The 15,560-nt window shown below is 35.8% G+C and overlaps 1 protein-coding gene across 1 annotated transcript in view; it reads right to left on the reverse strand.

The window, feature by feature from the left end:
* Positions 1-15,560, reverse strand: part of CPS1 (carbamoyl-phosphate synthase 1) — a 171,448-nt gene that overhangs the window by 82,373 nt on the left and 73,515 nt on the right. Inside the window, exons 11-15 of the mRNA XM_007935894.2 lie at positions 10,901-10,996; positions 7,805-7,994; positions 6,670-6,827; positions 4,984-5,112; positions 824-968 (exon numbers count right to left, since the gene is read on the reverse strand). Of these exons, the coding sequence (XP_007934085.1) occupies positions 824-968; positions 4,984-5,112; positions 6,670-6,827; positions 7,805-7,994; positions 10,901-10,996 (718 nt within the window). The remainder of the gene's footprint in view (positions 1-823; positions 969-4,983; positions 5,113-6,669; positions 6,828-7,804; positions 7,995-10,900; positions 10,997-15,560) is intronic.

Below are 15,560 nucleotides of genomic sequence, written 5' to 3' on the forward strand. Positions count from 1 at the left end.
AAAATCCAAGTTAAATCCTCATTCTTGACCTCTTACAATACTTGACACAGTCCAAAATAAATAAAATATTTTCTCACATTTGTTCATAAGGTTTGTCCCCCTAATTCTCTATCATTCTCTTTGTGTTCCATACTAAAGCTTCTTTATCCTACCTATAAATTTAAATATTTCCCAAGATGCAGTCCTTGACTTTATTCTCTTCCCTTTGTATACAGTACTTTGGCCCTTGAGTAGTTTACCTATGCCTCCAACTTCAATTATTTTCTTCACATCCATGATTTCCAAATCTTTATTTCTATCCTCTATTTCTTTGTTTCCAGTTCCATGTTATTAATTCCCTTCTTGAGAGTTCCACTGACACTTCAAATTTAGCATTTCTAAGACCTAAGTCATTATTTTTGCCCTCTCCCTCTGATTAGATTTCCTCCGGGAGAACCCTATTACTATCATGTGTGGCTACTTTTTCATTCACCTGATGACTAACACCTCTGTCTGATTTAAGCCTCCATCATTTTCACTCCTTACTTCTCATCACCAAGTGTAAGAGATTTTGGTTTCATAGCATCACTTATATCTGAACCCTTTCCTCAAATAAATCAGGATAAAAATACCTGCCTTTACTTCATAAGAATTTTGTGAAGTTAAACTACATGTTTATGAGAGTAATTTCAATACTCTAAAATACTACGCTTGTGTGAATTTTTGTCACTAATCTGTCAGCTAAGAATAGCAGCTTAAAGGAAAAAATTTAAAAAACAGGAAACTGGGCCATCAAAGATATGACTTGAAGGTATTACTTTCATTCTTGAAGATCTTTACCTACCTGTATGAACACCCATGGCATCAACATTTTCCATGTTACAGACTGTGACGCAGTTGTCATCAGCATCACGAACCACTTCATATTCTATTTCTTTCCAACCTGTCACTGACTTCTCCACCAGAATCTGGTTGGTCATCGCAAAGGCCTAGAAATTTGCAACAAAAGACATCAAAGAGTAAGGAAGGGCATGGATTGAAACATGGCTATTTGGCCTGAATCCTGGTCAGCACTGAAGTCTCAAGTCCCGTCTCCATCCTCTCCTACACTTCAGAAGGCACAATGTGTCAGAAAATCAGTGAGGTACTAGAATAGCATCCTGCAGTGAATATGCTTGATTTGCATTATTGAGGCTTGCCATTCAAAGTGCTGATATGACATTAAATCAAACTAATTTAGGAAAAAGAGAAAATAATTGAGCAATCAGGCAGAGGGAAATGAAATTATTTCAGCAGCTAGGCTTCTCTGAAACCAGAAAATGTGATAAGTGTGAATAAATGTGGAAAAATAAGTCTAAAGATTCTGGCTTTCTCTAAAATAGCTGAGAGTGCTTTGTACAGTGACACATACAATAAAAGTTAGTTGATGTTGATGAGGAGAAGAAAGGAGATGATGATGGTTGTAAACAGTTAACCAAGATGGCATTTGAAACTTAGAAATTAAAAGAATCATATGCAACTATTATTATGGTTAATCACTGCCTAAGTGCTTAAATACTCTGAGTCATATATCATGTATGCCTGATTAGACAGATATGAATTAGTATAATTACCATTTCATATTTACTGAGTACTCACGGTGGGTAGAATAGAACCCAAAATATCAAATAGGCAGTTTCTAACCTCAGGACATTTAGTTGCTGAACATCCAAGACAGAAATGTCCCTTTGTCTTATAATATATTAGATATGGGAAGACAGTCAAAGGAAAATAAAGTAAGTGGGGAAAGTAGTTTGAAAAAATTCAAATTAGTAGGCAGTATAATAAAAGAAAAACTTTTCATTTTATGTTGTGTCTCAATATTTTTTTTTTTTTTTTCCATTTCAGTCATCATACAGATTGAGGGCTCCATTCTATGTAACTGAAAATGTGCCACCTTTGTTCCCTAGCTGCCCATGATGAGGTTTGAAAAGTGGGTAGGAAACTGTGTAGCCGGTGGTAACAATTTAATAATAATTGATTTTCTTTAGGACTGCCTGCTGGAAAAATAAATCTAGAGGACAAAAGATAAGATTCTGGAAACCTTTTTCGTGTTCTAAAGAGTAGAATGGATATTTGAATAGAAAGACAACTGAGATCGTCCATACACATTTTCTCAGATTTTATTCAAAAAGTTAATTTACAGACCTGAAAAAAGTTAATGTATATTCTAATAGTATTAAATGTAATCTCAAGACAATAAGGGGGTATTTTAGGACATAATAATATAATTAATCACTACAAGAAATCTAGGTTGTCAACAGCTACTGCCAGCAGGAAAACGATTCAATGATCAATTGATTATTTTAGCAAATATAAGCAATTGAAAACAATCTCATTCTACAATTATCTTCATTGTGTCAAAAGGGAATTTGTTTCCAATTGAAAATTCAGTATTTATAATACATTTTTATACAGTGAAAAATATATACAAGAAATGGAGGAGCTTTGTTGATCCAATGGTTAAGTACTCTGCTACTAACCAAAGATTTGGGGTTCTAACCCACCAACTGCTCCACAACAGAAAGATGTGGCAATCTGCTTCCATAAATACTAGTCTTGGAAGCCCTACGAGACAGTTCTGCTCTGTTTTACTGGTCAGTATGAGTCAGAATAGACTCCACAGCAATGGGTTAGTTTGAAAATATTCAAACTATTAGAAAAATTTTCAAAAATATTCAAATTATTAAAAAACTATTAGAAAGCAGTTTATTAGATTATTCAAAATATTAAATACATTATTATTCAGTGTAAAATATTATTCAAAATAATATGTATGGATTATGATTACTGGCAGTAAAAATAAAATTGCTAATATTAAAAACATTTGGAACATCTAATATGACAGAGGAAATAAATTTCTGTATCTCTATAAAGATATTTTTGCTTTAAACACAATTCAGAAGTTCAGAAAGACAACCTAAAATATTTATTTTAGATATTCTTCCTTTTATTTGCAACTTTAGAAAAACTATCTTCAAGTTGTTGACATGTAAGTCTATCATATAGCTGTTAAATAGGTTTGATTTTATTTATCTATTCTCAAATGCTGCATAAGAAATTCAAAGGCTTCATTTTCTTCCCCTTAAAATGGAAACAATGTAAAGCTATTACCTGTGCTTGGACTATTTGTTACGAGAGCCCTGGTTTTGTGGTGATTAGTTCAGTTACTAATCAAAAGGTTAGTGGTTTGAACCCACCAGCTGCTCTATGGTAGAAAGATGAAGATTTACAAACTTGGAGACCCTATGGAGCAGTTCTACTCTGTCCTATAAGGTTGCCATGAGTTGGAATCAACTCTACAGCAGTGGGTTTGTTTTGGTTTGGATGGGGCTATTTATTAATCACTCCTCAAAATAATACTCACAGTAATTTTGTCAGATTCACTTCCGTGGCTGTCATGTAGTACATGGGTCTTTTGGTTGCACATGGACCCATTCACTCAACAAGGAGTGATTGAGCCCCAAGTATAGCCAGACCCCACTGTAGAATGGGAGAACACAATGGGCAACTGTCTGCTTTCCTGGAGCATGACTTCCATGTTAATTTTTCATCGTTTGGAGCACATCTTAATTTTCTCAAGATTTTACCTCTTGAGAAAAGAGTTATTTAGTAATATTTTAAAATTACTTTGAAATAAATAAATTATAAACACTCAGATCAGACCTTCATCTATATGTGTGCAGGGCAGTTGGCTAAGAGCTTATCATTTATGATACTAAGAGGTTTATACGATATATGTTAAACACTAGAGTTTTGGGTAAAGCTAAAGGAGTCAATGTACTTTGTTTTACTTTCTGGATATCATTCTTTTCACATTATTTCAAAAAATTAGGGAGAAATTAAACATTATCTTCCATTTCTTTTTAACCACTAAAATATATTTTAATATTGTGGTCTTTTTGGAGCAGATTTTGAAGCAAAGGAATAAAATTTAGGGACAAAATTCTATGTCATTGAAGACATTAGGAGGTACAATAAAGGTGACTTTCTAGGTAGAATTACCACTGGTTTACTTAGGATAGGCCTGGTTAATTCCTGTTCCCTGGCATAATTAACTGCACTGCATTTCCTTCTTAAGAGTGTCATCTTCTATTGTTTTCCTGAATTCTTTAAGGGCATTGCAGGTCTTTTCTTTGAGGTCTTGTATTGGGGCCTTAAAAACTTTCAAATGGCCATCTAAGATCCAAATATTGGTCTTTCCTCATCTAGAACAAAGAGTGAAGAAATAAAAGACACTTGGAAATAGTTAGTCCTGGGGACTGATGGACCCTGGGAACCTCAGACTGCATGACTCGGAGATCAGCAGGTGCTCTAGAAGGTGCCTGACTTCCAATGCCAACCATTCAGAAATAGATCAAAATTGAAAATCCTTGATAGAATGGAAAAAATGTGGAACAAAATTCAAAAATGTGAAAAAAAAAAAAAAAAAAACAGTATTACTGGTCAGACAGAGACTGGGGAAACCTCCAAAACTATGGCCCCTAATCATCTTTCAAGCCTGGAACTGAACTCACTCCTGTTGCTTAACTCTCAGCCAAACAATAGACAAGCCTACAAGCTGAACAATACACCAGGGAGGTGCACTCCTTAGAACAATCAATCATGGGATATCAAAAGGGCAGCATTTGCACAGAGAGAAAGCTAGGGAGGCAGGAATGCCTAGGTAAGAAGGGCACAGAAGAAAGGTAACCATAGGAAGGAATTAGGAGGACAGCCTTTATATTGTGAGGCCTATAATCAATGTCAGGAAACAAAACGTAAATGAACTATTGATGGAAAGCTAATTTGCTCTGCAAACTTTCACCCAAATCACATCTTTTAAATAAGACTTTTAGAAAACATAGTGGTGAGTTAATAAATAGAGAAAAAGGTAACATTTTCTCATCTACAAAACTTTATCTAATTGAAAAGATATTTCAAGTTTTCCTGGTTGGTAAGAATTTTGCCTATGAAAACATGTACCTTTGTGCTGAGGTCCAGTAAGGTCTCCTTATTAGGGCAGAGGCCTGAGCCTAACCCACCCAGTGCATAGGCAGAACGGATCATCACTGGGTACCCAATGGTGTCTGCCGCCTTCAGGGCATCCTCAATCTGACAACAAGAACAAGTATTCAAAGATTTAAAAGCTGGCCATAACAGCAGAGAAGACCACACACAGAGCATCTGACAGTCACAGTAAACTGATTTAGTTGGGACGAGTGAGTATGGAAATATTCCTTCATCTCCTTCTGGGGAATAAAAAAAAGTTATAGAAATTTTAATTAAAACTCTAGATCATTGTTCTTTTTCTATTTTTAAAAAATATACCAAAAGGCCTTGTGCCCTCCTAAGCCCTCTGTGATAAATTTTTGTTTTGATATTGACATATAAAAATAAAACCATGGCCAAGGTAGAGAGAATAATCATTAATTTGACAAAGACAGCCATATTGAATTCTTAAGTTCAGCTTAAAAGCTTTTATCTCTTAAGTGAAATAAAGTTGTTTAATTTGGTATAACTTCAAGAAGTCATTAGGAACAGTATATATATAGAGAGAGTTTTCTATTTTCAAATTCAATCAGAGAGTAGTCCCAGAAGCTGGAATTTGGTGAGGTTTTTTGTTTTTGTTTTTGTTTTTTTAATTTACAGAACACAACATATGGTGGCTATATTTTTCGGTCATAGAATATTATTACACTACCTATGGGAATGTAATTATACCTTCCCATATGCCTGCTTCTCAGCCTGAGGAAGCAAGCACAGGATTAAACCTGGCAATAAAAGAATAAATGTATGGCAGGAGGTTCCCAAAGGGTTCAGCAGGGCTATCCCAGGATTATTCCTGATTGGCAGCTTTGTAACATGTCATGTACTTGGCAGTATTCTTCTCTGAAAAACACACAGTCAATTTTTAGTTGTTCCTGGGGTACGTGCCTTATCCCTAAGGATTTGCCTATTCCTATAATGGGAAAGTTGCATTAACAACTGCCTCCAGCACCCCCACTCCACAGACTATATGCCTGAATTCAGAAATCCGTAGGGGTAAAAGCAGAGGTACAGCAAATTGACTTTCTCCTGTTAAGAGCATATCAATACGCATAGGATATTATGAAAAATGAATAATAGAATAGCATAATAACCTAGTCCCTTTAAATATCTGAGCAAAAGACTTCTATTCATGAATCTTACTGATTACATCCAATGGCTTCTTTCCTAGATAATTCCATTCTAAAAGGTTTATTCCATTCTAAAGTTGTTTGTTTTTTAAAAAAATTGGAATCATTTGCTGTTTGCAGGCATTGGCACACTCAAGCTGTGAGACTGATCCCAGAGAGAAGATAGAAAGCTCTTTGGCATTGCAGATTGGTATGGTTCTTTTTTTTTTTTTTTTTTTTCAATTCAACAGATTTGAGATTTAGAGACACTTCAACCATTATTAATAAACCACTTCATTTCTAGGCTTACGTTTCTCTTTTCATGAAATAAAATATTAATACCTGTCCCTAATATTTCCATCTTGAACATTACAATTAATACACAGTATCATTTCTGGAAGAAAATGTAGGCACGTATAAGAATTTTAACCATTATTATCAGGCATGACAAATGATTCTCTCCACCACCCATGATAAATAGTGACCTTGTTTCTCCAGATCAAAGATTCCTTACCGATTCCACTGCAAAGCTGGGAGCAATTCTTTCGTTAATCTCATTTAGTTTGTCTGAGAACAGCTGCCTATCTTCTGTGGCCATAATGGATTCAACGGAGGTTCCCAGGACTTTGACGCCATATTCCTTGAGCACGCCTCTCCTGAACAGTTCCACTCCTGTGAAAGGATCAAACACAATCAGCTTTTACAATCTCAGACTCTTGAGTCTTTTCTAACACACCTGAGTACAATCTGGTCTATTTATTTATTTAAGTTAAATTTAAATCCGAAAAGTCACCACAGTCCACAAGAGAATAATACTTAGGGGAAAACAACTTTGAAAATAAAATTCTGAAGACATTCTAACAAAATATGCTGTTAATGTTGTTATTACTGAATTACCACCTTGTGCAAGTTGTTTTTGTTATTCTTATTAATAAGAAAATACAGGATTCTATTTAAGATTTCAATATATCCCCCTCTTCCTTCTAGGACCCATTCTTAAAATAATCTTCTTTTATTTAAATAAATCCAGGGACATCAGTTATTTATCTGAGCAAAGAATTAATCAGAATTGTTTGTGTGTCCACTAGACTGTCATATACCTTTGGCTAATTTTTTTTTTTTTTTGACATATAGTTTACTTTCCAATTGCTTATTACAACAAGCTGAACAGATTCTCATTCATAATCTACTTCTGAGTGATCTGAAAGCATGGCACAGAGGGCAGAACAGTGAATTTATCAATGTTGATAAATTGCATGAAGGAATGGTAACAAACCTTACCCACATTATCATGAAAATATATGTGAAAGTGAGAGCATTTAATAAATACTAATGCTCATTTTCATTCATAAGAGTTCTCAGGGCTTTGGTAGTAGCAGAGAAAAATGATAGCCTGGGGTAGTGGATGTCGACCTGCGAAGCCTACTTGGACATCCTTGGGCAACAAAGCTAACTGCATTTGTCCCTCAATTATTTTGTTAAATAAACCAATAATATTCATCATAACCCACTTTTAGTGGCTGATTTCTAGCTGCTTCCTCACATATGAAAAGAAAAGTTTTATAAACACACCAAGCACAAATGTTAGATGGATTCAAAAAAAAAGATGCATGGGTCAAAAATATGTAATTAGACTTCGCAGAACTCACCACAGTTCAGAGCTGTCTGGCCACCCATGCCTAGAATTAACCCGTCTGGCCGCTCTGCTTTGATGACCTCGGTGACAAACTGAGGGGTGATGGGAAGGAAGTAGACAGTATCTGCTTGCTTTAGGCCCACCTCATTGGTTTGGACTGAAGCAATGTTTGGGTTCATCAGGACAGTTTTGACATTTTCTTCCTGAAAGAAACAAAAGGATTCAAGCTCTGCATATATAGCACTAAAAGAGAGTAACCACATTCAAACGAAGATGCATTAGATGACAAAGTGCATCACTCTGTGGGCTGCAGAGATCGGCAATAAGACTAATGAATGGAAGCTAAAGGAAGACAAACTTCTGGTCAAAGAAGGAAAGAAACTGTGTGAAAGCAAATTACCCAAAAAGAGACCCATGGTAAATTCCTTGTACTGGAGGTATCAAGCCTAGCTGGAAACCATTTCTATAGAATTTGACTAGAGGTCTGCAAATTCTACTTAGTTTTGTATCTCAGTCTACCAAAGAGGAATCAACTGTTTCAGATTTATAAAATGAGTGAAACAGAAAATGGAACTCGAAACAGCAAAAAAGCTCCTTTGCTTTCTGTTGTCTGCTGGAGAACAAAATAAAGTGCACTTTTAAAAGGCAGGGTAATGTGTTCCCTTCTTGCTGGAAGCACCAAGAGCCCAGTGCTGGTTTCCATTTTTCTAGGTTTTCATGCCTGTTATAGTGCTTTAAAAAAAGCATTATACAACTGTTTACACCATTATATAAAAAGAAAATGTCCATATGGCAAAAAAGCATATATATATTTATACAGAAGTTCATAGCCCTATCTCATTCCTAACATCTGGAGAGACTTTCAAAATAATTCTTCATGTAGGGTAGTAAGGATAATAGTTTTATAAACAGGATGAGGGTGATACTCAGCAAAATAATTATCATGAAATACGGCCAGATGGTTCTTATTATTTCATAGATTAGCATGTCAAATTTAAACTCCTATAAAAGTCAACAAAATATTCAGACGAAAGTATAGAAATCATCCTTGAAAGTCCAACATATCTGTGGGTGAGAGCATGAATGAAAAAAATAAATTTCAATACTACTTTAAATTCAAATAGTGCTTTAAGGCATGCAGTGTACTTTTTTTAAATTAATTTATTGGATTTTTCTACAAAGATTATAAGAGATATTTCTGCCCTTCAGATAAAGAAATTAAAATGCAAAAAGACAAAATGACTTGCCAAAAGTCATATAGTAGACAAGTAATAATATTAGGATTCTAATTCACATATTATAACTCAAATCCTACGCCTTTTCTTCAACTTAAGTCATCTCTCAAGATTTTAAGAAATTTTCAAGAGTATTGTTATTAACAAAATATGGCAAAGATACATACAGTTAAACAAATGCATTTAAAATATAGCTTAGAATTTAAATATTTGAGTCCAAAATGAGAACACATTGAAACAGAAATTACAGAAATTCTCACTGCTAAAATACCAACAAACCCATGTATACTTGTATATAGTTTCCAGAAAGCGCGATACATGAATATTGAAACTTTTATAAAGAAATTATATTAAAAAGACTCTGTAAACGCATGTTACAAAGATCTGTTAATTTTAAAACTTAAAAATAATTCTGAATCATTTTAATGAATCTTTACATCTTTTTTCTAATAATAATTCTGATTACAAACATGTATCATCTAGTTTGTAATCATGTTTAGTTCACAAATTCATCTCTATTAATCTCCTAATCACAATATACAATCACACAATTAATATACAATCATAAAAATCATCTAATAATTACTGGGTTTCAGTTAAACTGTATTAGTTAACCCAATGAATGCAAAGCACCTAAAAAGGACAAACTACAAATATAAAAATTAATTCTTTATAAACTACCAAATAGGATGAAAATAGAATGCTAGTTAAATATACTCTGAACCATGGACACATTTGTCAATCTAAAACATTTGGACAACCACTCATTTATCTATCTAAGGAAAAATTAAATCACAACACAGTGAAGTAAAGTAGCATTTTGAAAGTATGTACAAAATACCACTCGTTCATGTAGGTGTACACCCATTCATGTATATGGAAGAGTCTTGAAAAATAAAAAATGGGAAGAAGAGTAATGTAATCGGGGGCTGTGTTCTACTCTTTTCAATAGTTATCTGCCAAATGCAAACCTCTGAATATAAAATACTGATAAAAACTAGAACATTGGACAACAATTTTCCATGTATGCTGTTACTCTCCCATTGCCTTCTCTATGATGCTATCTTCTAGCTGGGTCTCTGGTGAATGGCACAGCCCAAGATAAGGTCACAGAGAGATCACATTACCTCTGGATGGCCGGATTAGCACCACAATGAGGACCATCCAGGGTCACCAAGAAGAGGTCTTTAGCTTTTCATCAATACAGTAACATACAACGGAATTTTCTTTAAGGCTTATTTTAATACAATAAGGGTTGTAGAGATGCTAGAGAATTAAAAGAGAGAGGGTTCTTCCCTAACTGAGTTTCAAATCCTCTTTTCCACTTGAAAATCTAGCTGTACAATTCTGGTGCCCTAATCACTAACAGGGAGACAGATCTCTTAGTGATGGTAATAACTTCTAAATTTGGATAAAGTGCAACATTGCCCTAGACCTCCAACTGGAGTTTCCCATTTTAACTCAAGAGGTATCAAAAGGATCTTGTAAGTATATTTGAACACATTAGTGAACAAAGGATGTTCCAAATTCTCCCTGTCACAAAAAAAGACTTAGATATTTTATAAGGCTTAATGCCTCAAAAGGAATAACTAGCATCTATAAATGTGGCTGTATACATTTTCAATATAAATAAACTAAAATTTAGATAATTTGAGAGACCAAGCTAATCTTCATTTGTAGGTATGTACATTTAAGGAAGTTAACAACCTTTTCTTTGATCAAACTTCTTTTAATATAGGATGCATAAGGAATAGTTAAGGGAAATAATTATAATGACTTTGAAAAGAGATAGGGTCATAAATCTATATTATAAAATACTAATTAGACTCATTAAAGGGAGTATATTAATTCTAACAAAGACCATAGTCTCTCACCTTCATGGCTTTTACAGCTTGAGATCCCGAGTAATCAAATTCACCTGCTTGACCAATGGACAGACCTCCTGATCCTAGGATAAGGACTTTGGAAACCTATAAACAATAAGAAAAAATACATTTCCTTTATTATTATGATGGTGACATTTTCAAAAGTGGAGAATAAAACTAAGTTGTCTGGGTTTAAGTGATGATGCAAAATACAATATTTTGAAAAAAGTGTGTAATTCTTAGGGGAAAAGACTAAATTTAAATGTCTCTAGGGAGCTCTTGTAGCATAGTGCCTAAAGCACTTGACTGCTAACCAGAAGGCTGGCGGTTCAAATCCACCAGCCACTCCTCAGAAGGAAAGTTGGGCAATCTATTTCTGTAGTGATACTGCCTCGGAAACCCAAGGAGAGGTCGCTATGAATTGGGTCCAACTCGACGGCACCTAACAACAACAAATGGCATAGTGCCTAAGGCATTTGACTGCTAACCAGAAGGCTGGTGGTTCAAACCCACCAGCCAGCCACTCCTTGGAAGGAACATTAGGCAATCTACTTCCATAGAGATACTGCCTCAGAAACCCAAGGAAGAGTGACGAGTGACTATGAGCGGAATCGACTCGACAGCAGTGAGTTTGGTTTGGAATTTCAACTTAAAGTTGAAGCTGATGAAAATTGAGCCCACAACAGCCAAAGTACTATATTGAACACACCCCACTTGAATTTAGAGACCATCTCAAGAATAGATTTAACACACTGAACACTAATGACTGAAGACCAGGCAAGTTGATGACATCAAGGACATCATACATAAAGAAAGCAAAAGGCCATTAAAAAATAGAAAAGAAAAAAAGACCAAAATGGATGTTAGAAGAGACTCTGACAATTGCTCTGGAACATAGAGTACCTAAAGGAAAATGAAGAAATATAGAAGTAAAGGAGCGGAACAGAAGATTTCAAAGGGCGGCTGAAGAAGACAAGGTAAAAGCAAGCATACTTCAAAGATATTGTAAGTTCAGTTTCAGACCACTGCAATAAAGTGAATATCATGATAAAATGAGTCACACAATTTTTTCGGCTTCCCTTTGCATATAAAAGTTATGTTTGCACTATAATGTAGTCCATTAAGTGTGCAATAGTACTATGGAAAAGCAATATTGTGCAAATTACCAAAATGTGACACAGAGACATGAAATAAGTAAATACTGTTGGAAAAAATTATACTGAATGACAGGTTGCTACAAATTTTCAATTTGTTAAAAAAAAAAAAAAACTATATCTAGGAAGCACAGTGAGTAACATATACCAGTATTATAATGAAAATTGCAAACAGTTGGAGTTAGAAAGCCAAAAGAGATGAACATGCTCGGCATTTCTCAAGACAAGAGCACTGTAGAAAATATTCAAGCTTCAAGTTGCAATACTGAAGGATTCTATGGGCAAAAAAGTGAATGAGCATCAAAGAAAATGGATGGAACACACAGAACTGTACCAAAAAGAATTGGTCAATATTCAGCCATTTCAGGAGTTAGCACATGATCAAGAACCAATGGTAATGAAGGAAATTCAAGCTATACTGAAGGCAATGGGAGAAAATAAAAAGAGTGATGGGGAGCTCCAGGAATTGATGGAATGCCAATTGAGAAGTTTGAGAAGTTTCAGCAAAGGGTTGTAACACTGGATGTGCTCACTTGCTTAGGCCAAGAAATTTTGGAGACAGCTGTCTAGCCAACCAACTGGAAGAGATCCACCTATGTGCCTATTCTAAACAGAATGTGTAATTTATTGAACCATATCATTTAATAACATATGCAATTAAAATTATGCTAAAGAAAGCTCAAAAACAGAACAATGGAATAGTACATGGTTTAAAATCAGTAAAGGTGTGTGTCAGGGTTGTATCCTTTCATCTTACTTAATCAATCTGTATGCTGAGCAATTAATCTGAGAAGCTGGGCTATATGAAAAGAATGTGGCATCAAGATTAGAGGAAGATTCATTAACAATGTGAGATATGCAGACGACACAACCTTACTTGCTGAAAGTCTTCTTCACTAGACTAGAGCCTTCATTATGGATTTTACCTTGACATAAAGAAAACTAAAGCTCTGACAACTGGACCAATAAGCAACATCATGATAAATGGAGAAAAGATTACAGTTGTCAAATATTTCATTTTATTTGTATCCATAATCAATGTTCAAGAACGCTAACAGTGTATTGCATTGGACAAATCTGCTGCAAAAGACCTCTTTAAAGCGTGAAAAAGCAAAGATGTAGTTTTGAGGACTAAGAGGCACCTGACTGAAGCCAGGGTATTCTCTATTGCTTCATATGCTTGTGAAAGCTGGGCAATGAATAAGAAGAATTGATGTATTTGAACTTTGGTGTTGGTGAAGATTATTTAACATACCATAGACTACCAGAAGAACAACAACAAAAAAACTGTCTTGAAAGAAGTACAGCCGTAATTCTCCTTAGAAGCAAAGATGGTGAGACTTTGCCTCATGTACTTTGGGCATGTCATCAGGAGGGACCAATCCCGGGAGAATTATGTCACGCTTGGTAGAGTGTCAGTGAAAATGCAGAAGACCCTCAACGAGATGGATTGACACAGCAAGAGTGAGCTCAAAAATAGCAATGAGGTGAGGACGGCACCGGCCTGGACAGTATTTTGTTCTGTTGTACCTACGGTTACTGTGAGTTGGAACTGACTCAGTGGCACCTAACATCATCAACAACAACAATTTCAATGCAATTTCCAAAGTTTTGGGAGTTTTTAATAGCATTTTTTGGAAGAGATCTATATTTTATTTAAGTATACATAAATATCTAGGAGCTCTGGTAGCATAGTGCCTAAGGCATTTGACTGCTAACCAGAAGGTTGGCAATTCAAGCCCACCAAGCACTCCTTGAAAGGAAGGTCAGGCAATCTACTTCCACAGTTATACTGTCTCGGAAACCCAAGAAGGGGTCGCTATGAGTTGGATCAGACTCGACAGCAGTGTGTTTGGTTTGATTTTTTGGTTTCACATAAATATCTAAAAATATAAACATATACCTATATGTAAAAATGTACATTTATATGTGTAAATATAGAGAGTTATGCATCACTTAACGTCAGCAATAACCAAAAACCAAACTCACTGCCATGGAGTTGATTCCAACTCACAGCAACCCCCATTGGGTTTCCAAAGTGGTAAATCTTTAAGGAGGTAGATTACCCCCTCAGAGAGGCTGGTGGGTTTGAAATGAGGTGCCAATTGCCACCTTCTGGTTAGCAGGCAAATGCATTAGGCACTGTGCCACCAGAGCTCCTTAATATCCACAGTATGTTCTATGAAATAGGACATTATGCAATTTGAACACTGCAAACAACCTAATACATACAGGCATTGCCCATACAGTCTGTGGTTAAAACCCTGTAAAGCCTATTCTGACTCTGGGCTGGCCTTGCCCTGTGTCTGGTTGGGGGAGGGGAGTGTTCATATATGTGTCCTTGGGATCTGATGTGCGGAGAGAGAAGCAAGGCCGGCGGTAATGGTGTTGGTGGTGTGGTTGCTTCATGATCATGTGCAGCTGCCACTGCTGCCCACAGCCTGCGAGCACCCCAGACCCAGCTGGTGCTGTCGCTGCCCACAACAGGAGCAGAGAAGCCATGGTAGGCACTGCCCTGCACAGGGAGTGGAAGGCTCCAGGGCTCCTGGGTGGGTGAAGGAAGCCAGGAGGAGGGGAAGAAAGAGGCGGAATAGAAGGCTTGAAGAGATTAGGATGCACCCTGGAGCTCTGCTGCTTGTTCACTCTGGGAGTTTCAGAGATTTTAAAACAATCCATGTTGTTGCTGTTGTTGTTTGCCGTCGAGTCAAACCCGACTCATAGCGACCCCTCCTTGGGTTTCCAAGGCAGTATCACTACGGAAGTAGGATTGCCCAACCTTCCTTCCGAGGAGTGGCTGGTGGGTTTGAACCGCCAGCCGTCTGGTTAGCAGGCAAGTGTCTTAGCCACTATGCTACCAGAGCTCCTCCATAGGAAATAGTAAACAAAGAAGAGCTGCTTTCCCTTTATAAAAAGCAAAACAAAACCAAAACCACCTTATGAGACTATGGACATAATGTGGTCAGACAGACATTAAGTGAGGCATACATGTATTTGAAAATCCACATACATCCTTCTAAAATTTTTCATAGTGATGGTGTTTGTGTGCATGTTTTAACTATGAAGGAAATGAATAGAACCTTATCACATTAACACACATATTCAAACAAATCAGAATTAAAGCCTCCTGATATATTAATCCTTACCCATTTGTTCTTTAGAGGTAAAATAATACATTCAGTATATGATGTTGAATAATAATTCTTGTAGTTGAAACAGAAAAGAATTATATCATCTATAATGATTATCTAGCCTTAATTTTTTCTCAAGCATACATAGGGCTATAGCTTATTGAATAACAGGAAATGTATCAGATTTCTAAACCAAACTTTGAACTTTATTATATTAAACATTTTAGAATAAGTAAAATTTTAAATTTAAATCAGTATATCAAAAGTCCAATGAACATCAAGAACAAACCAAATAGTGGACAGATGGGTGGACAGGCTGAACTAGTAGGTATGTCTACGAAGCAGGGAGTGTACCCAAGAACATGTATAGGGTTGGCAGACAATGGT

This window comes from Orycteropus afer, unplaced genomic scaffold, assembly GCF_000298275.1.
Source record: "Orycteropus afer afer isolate SDZICR_OR568_19922 unplaced genomic scaffold, OryAfe1.0 scaffold00002, whole genome shotgun sequence".
Classification (NCBI taxonomy): domain Eukaryota; kingdom Metazoa; phylum Chordata; class Mammalia; order Tubulidentata; family Orycteropodidae; genus Orycteropus; species Orycteropus afer.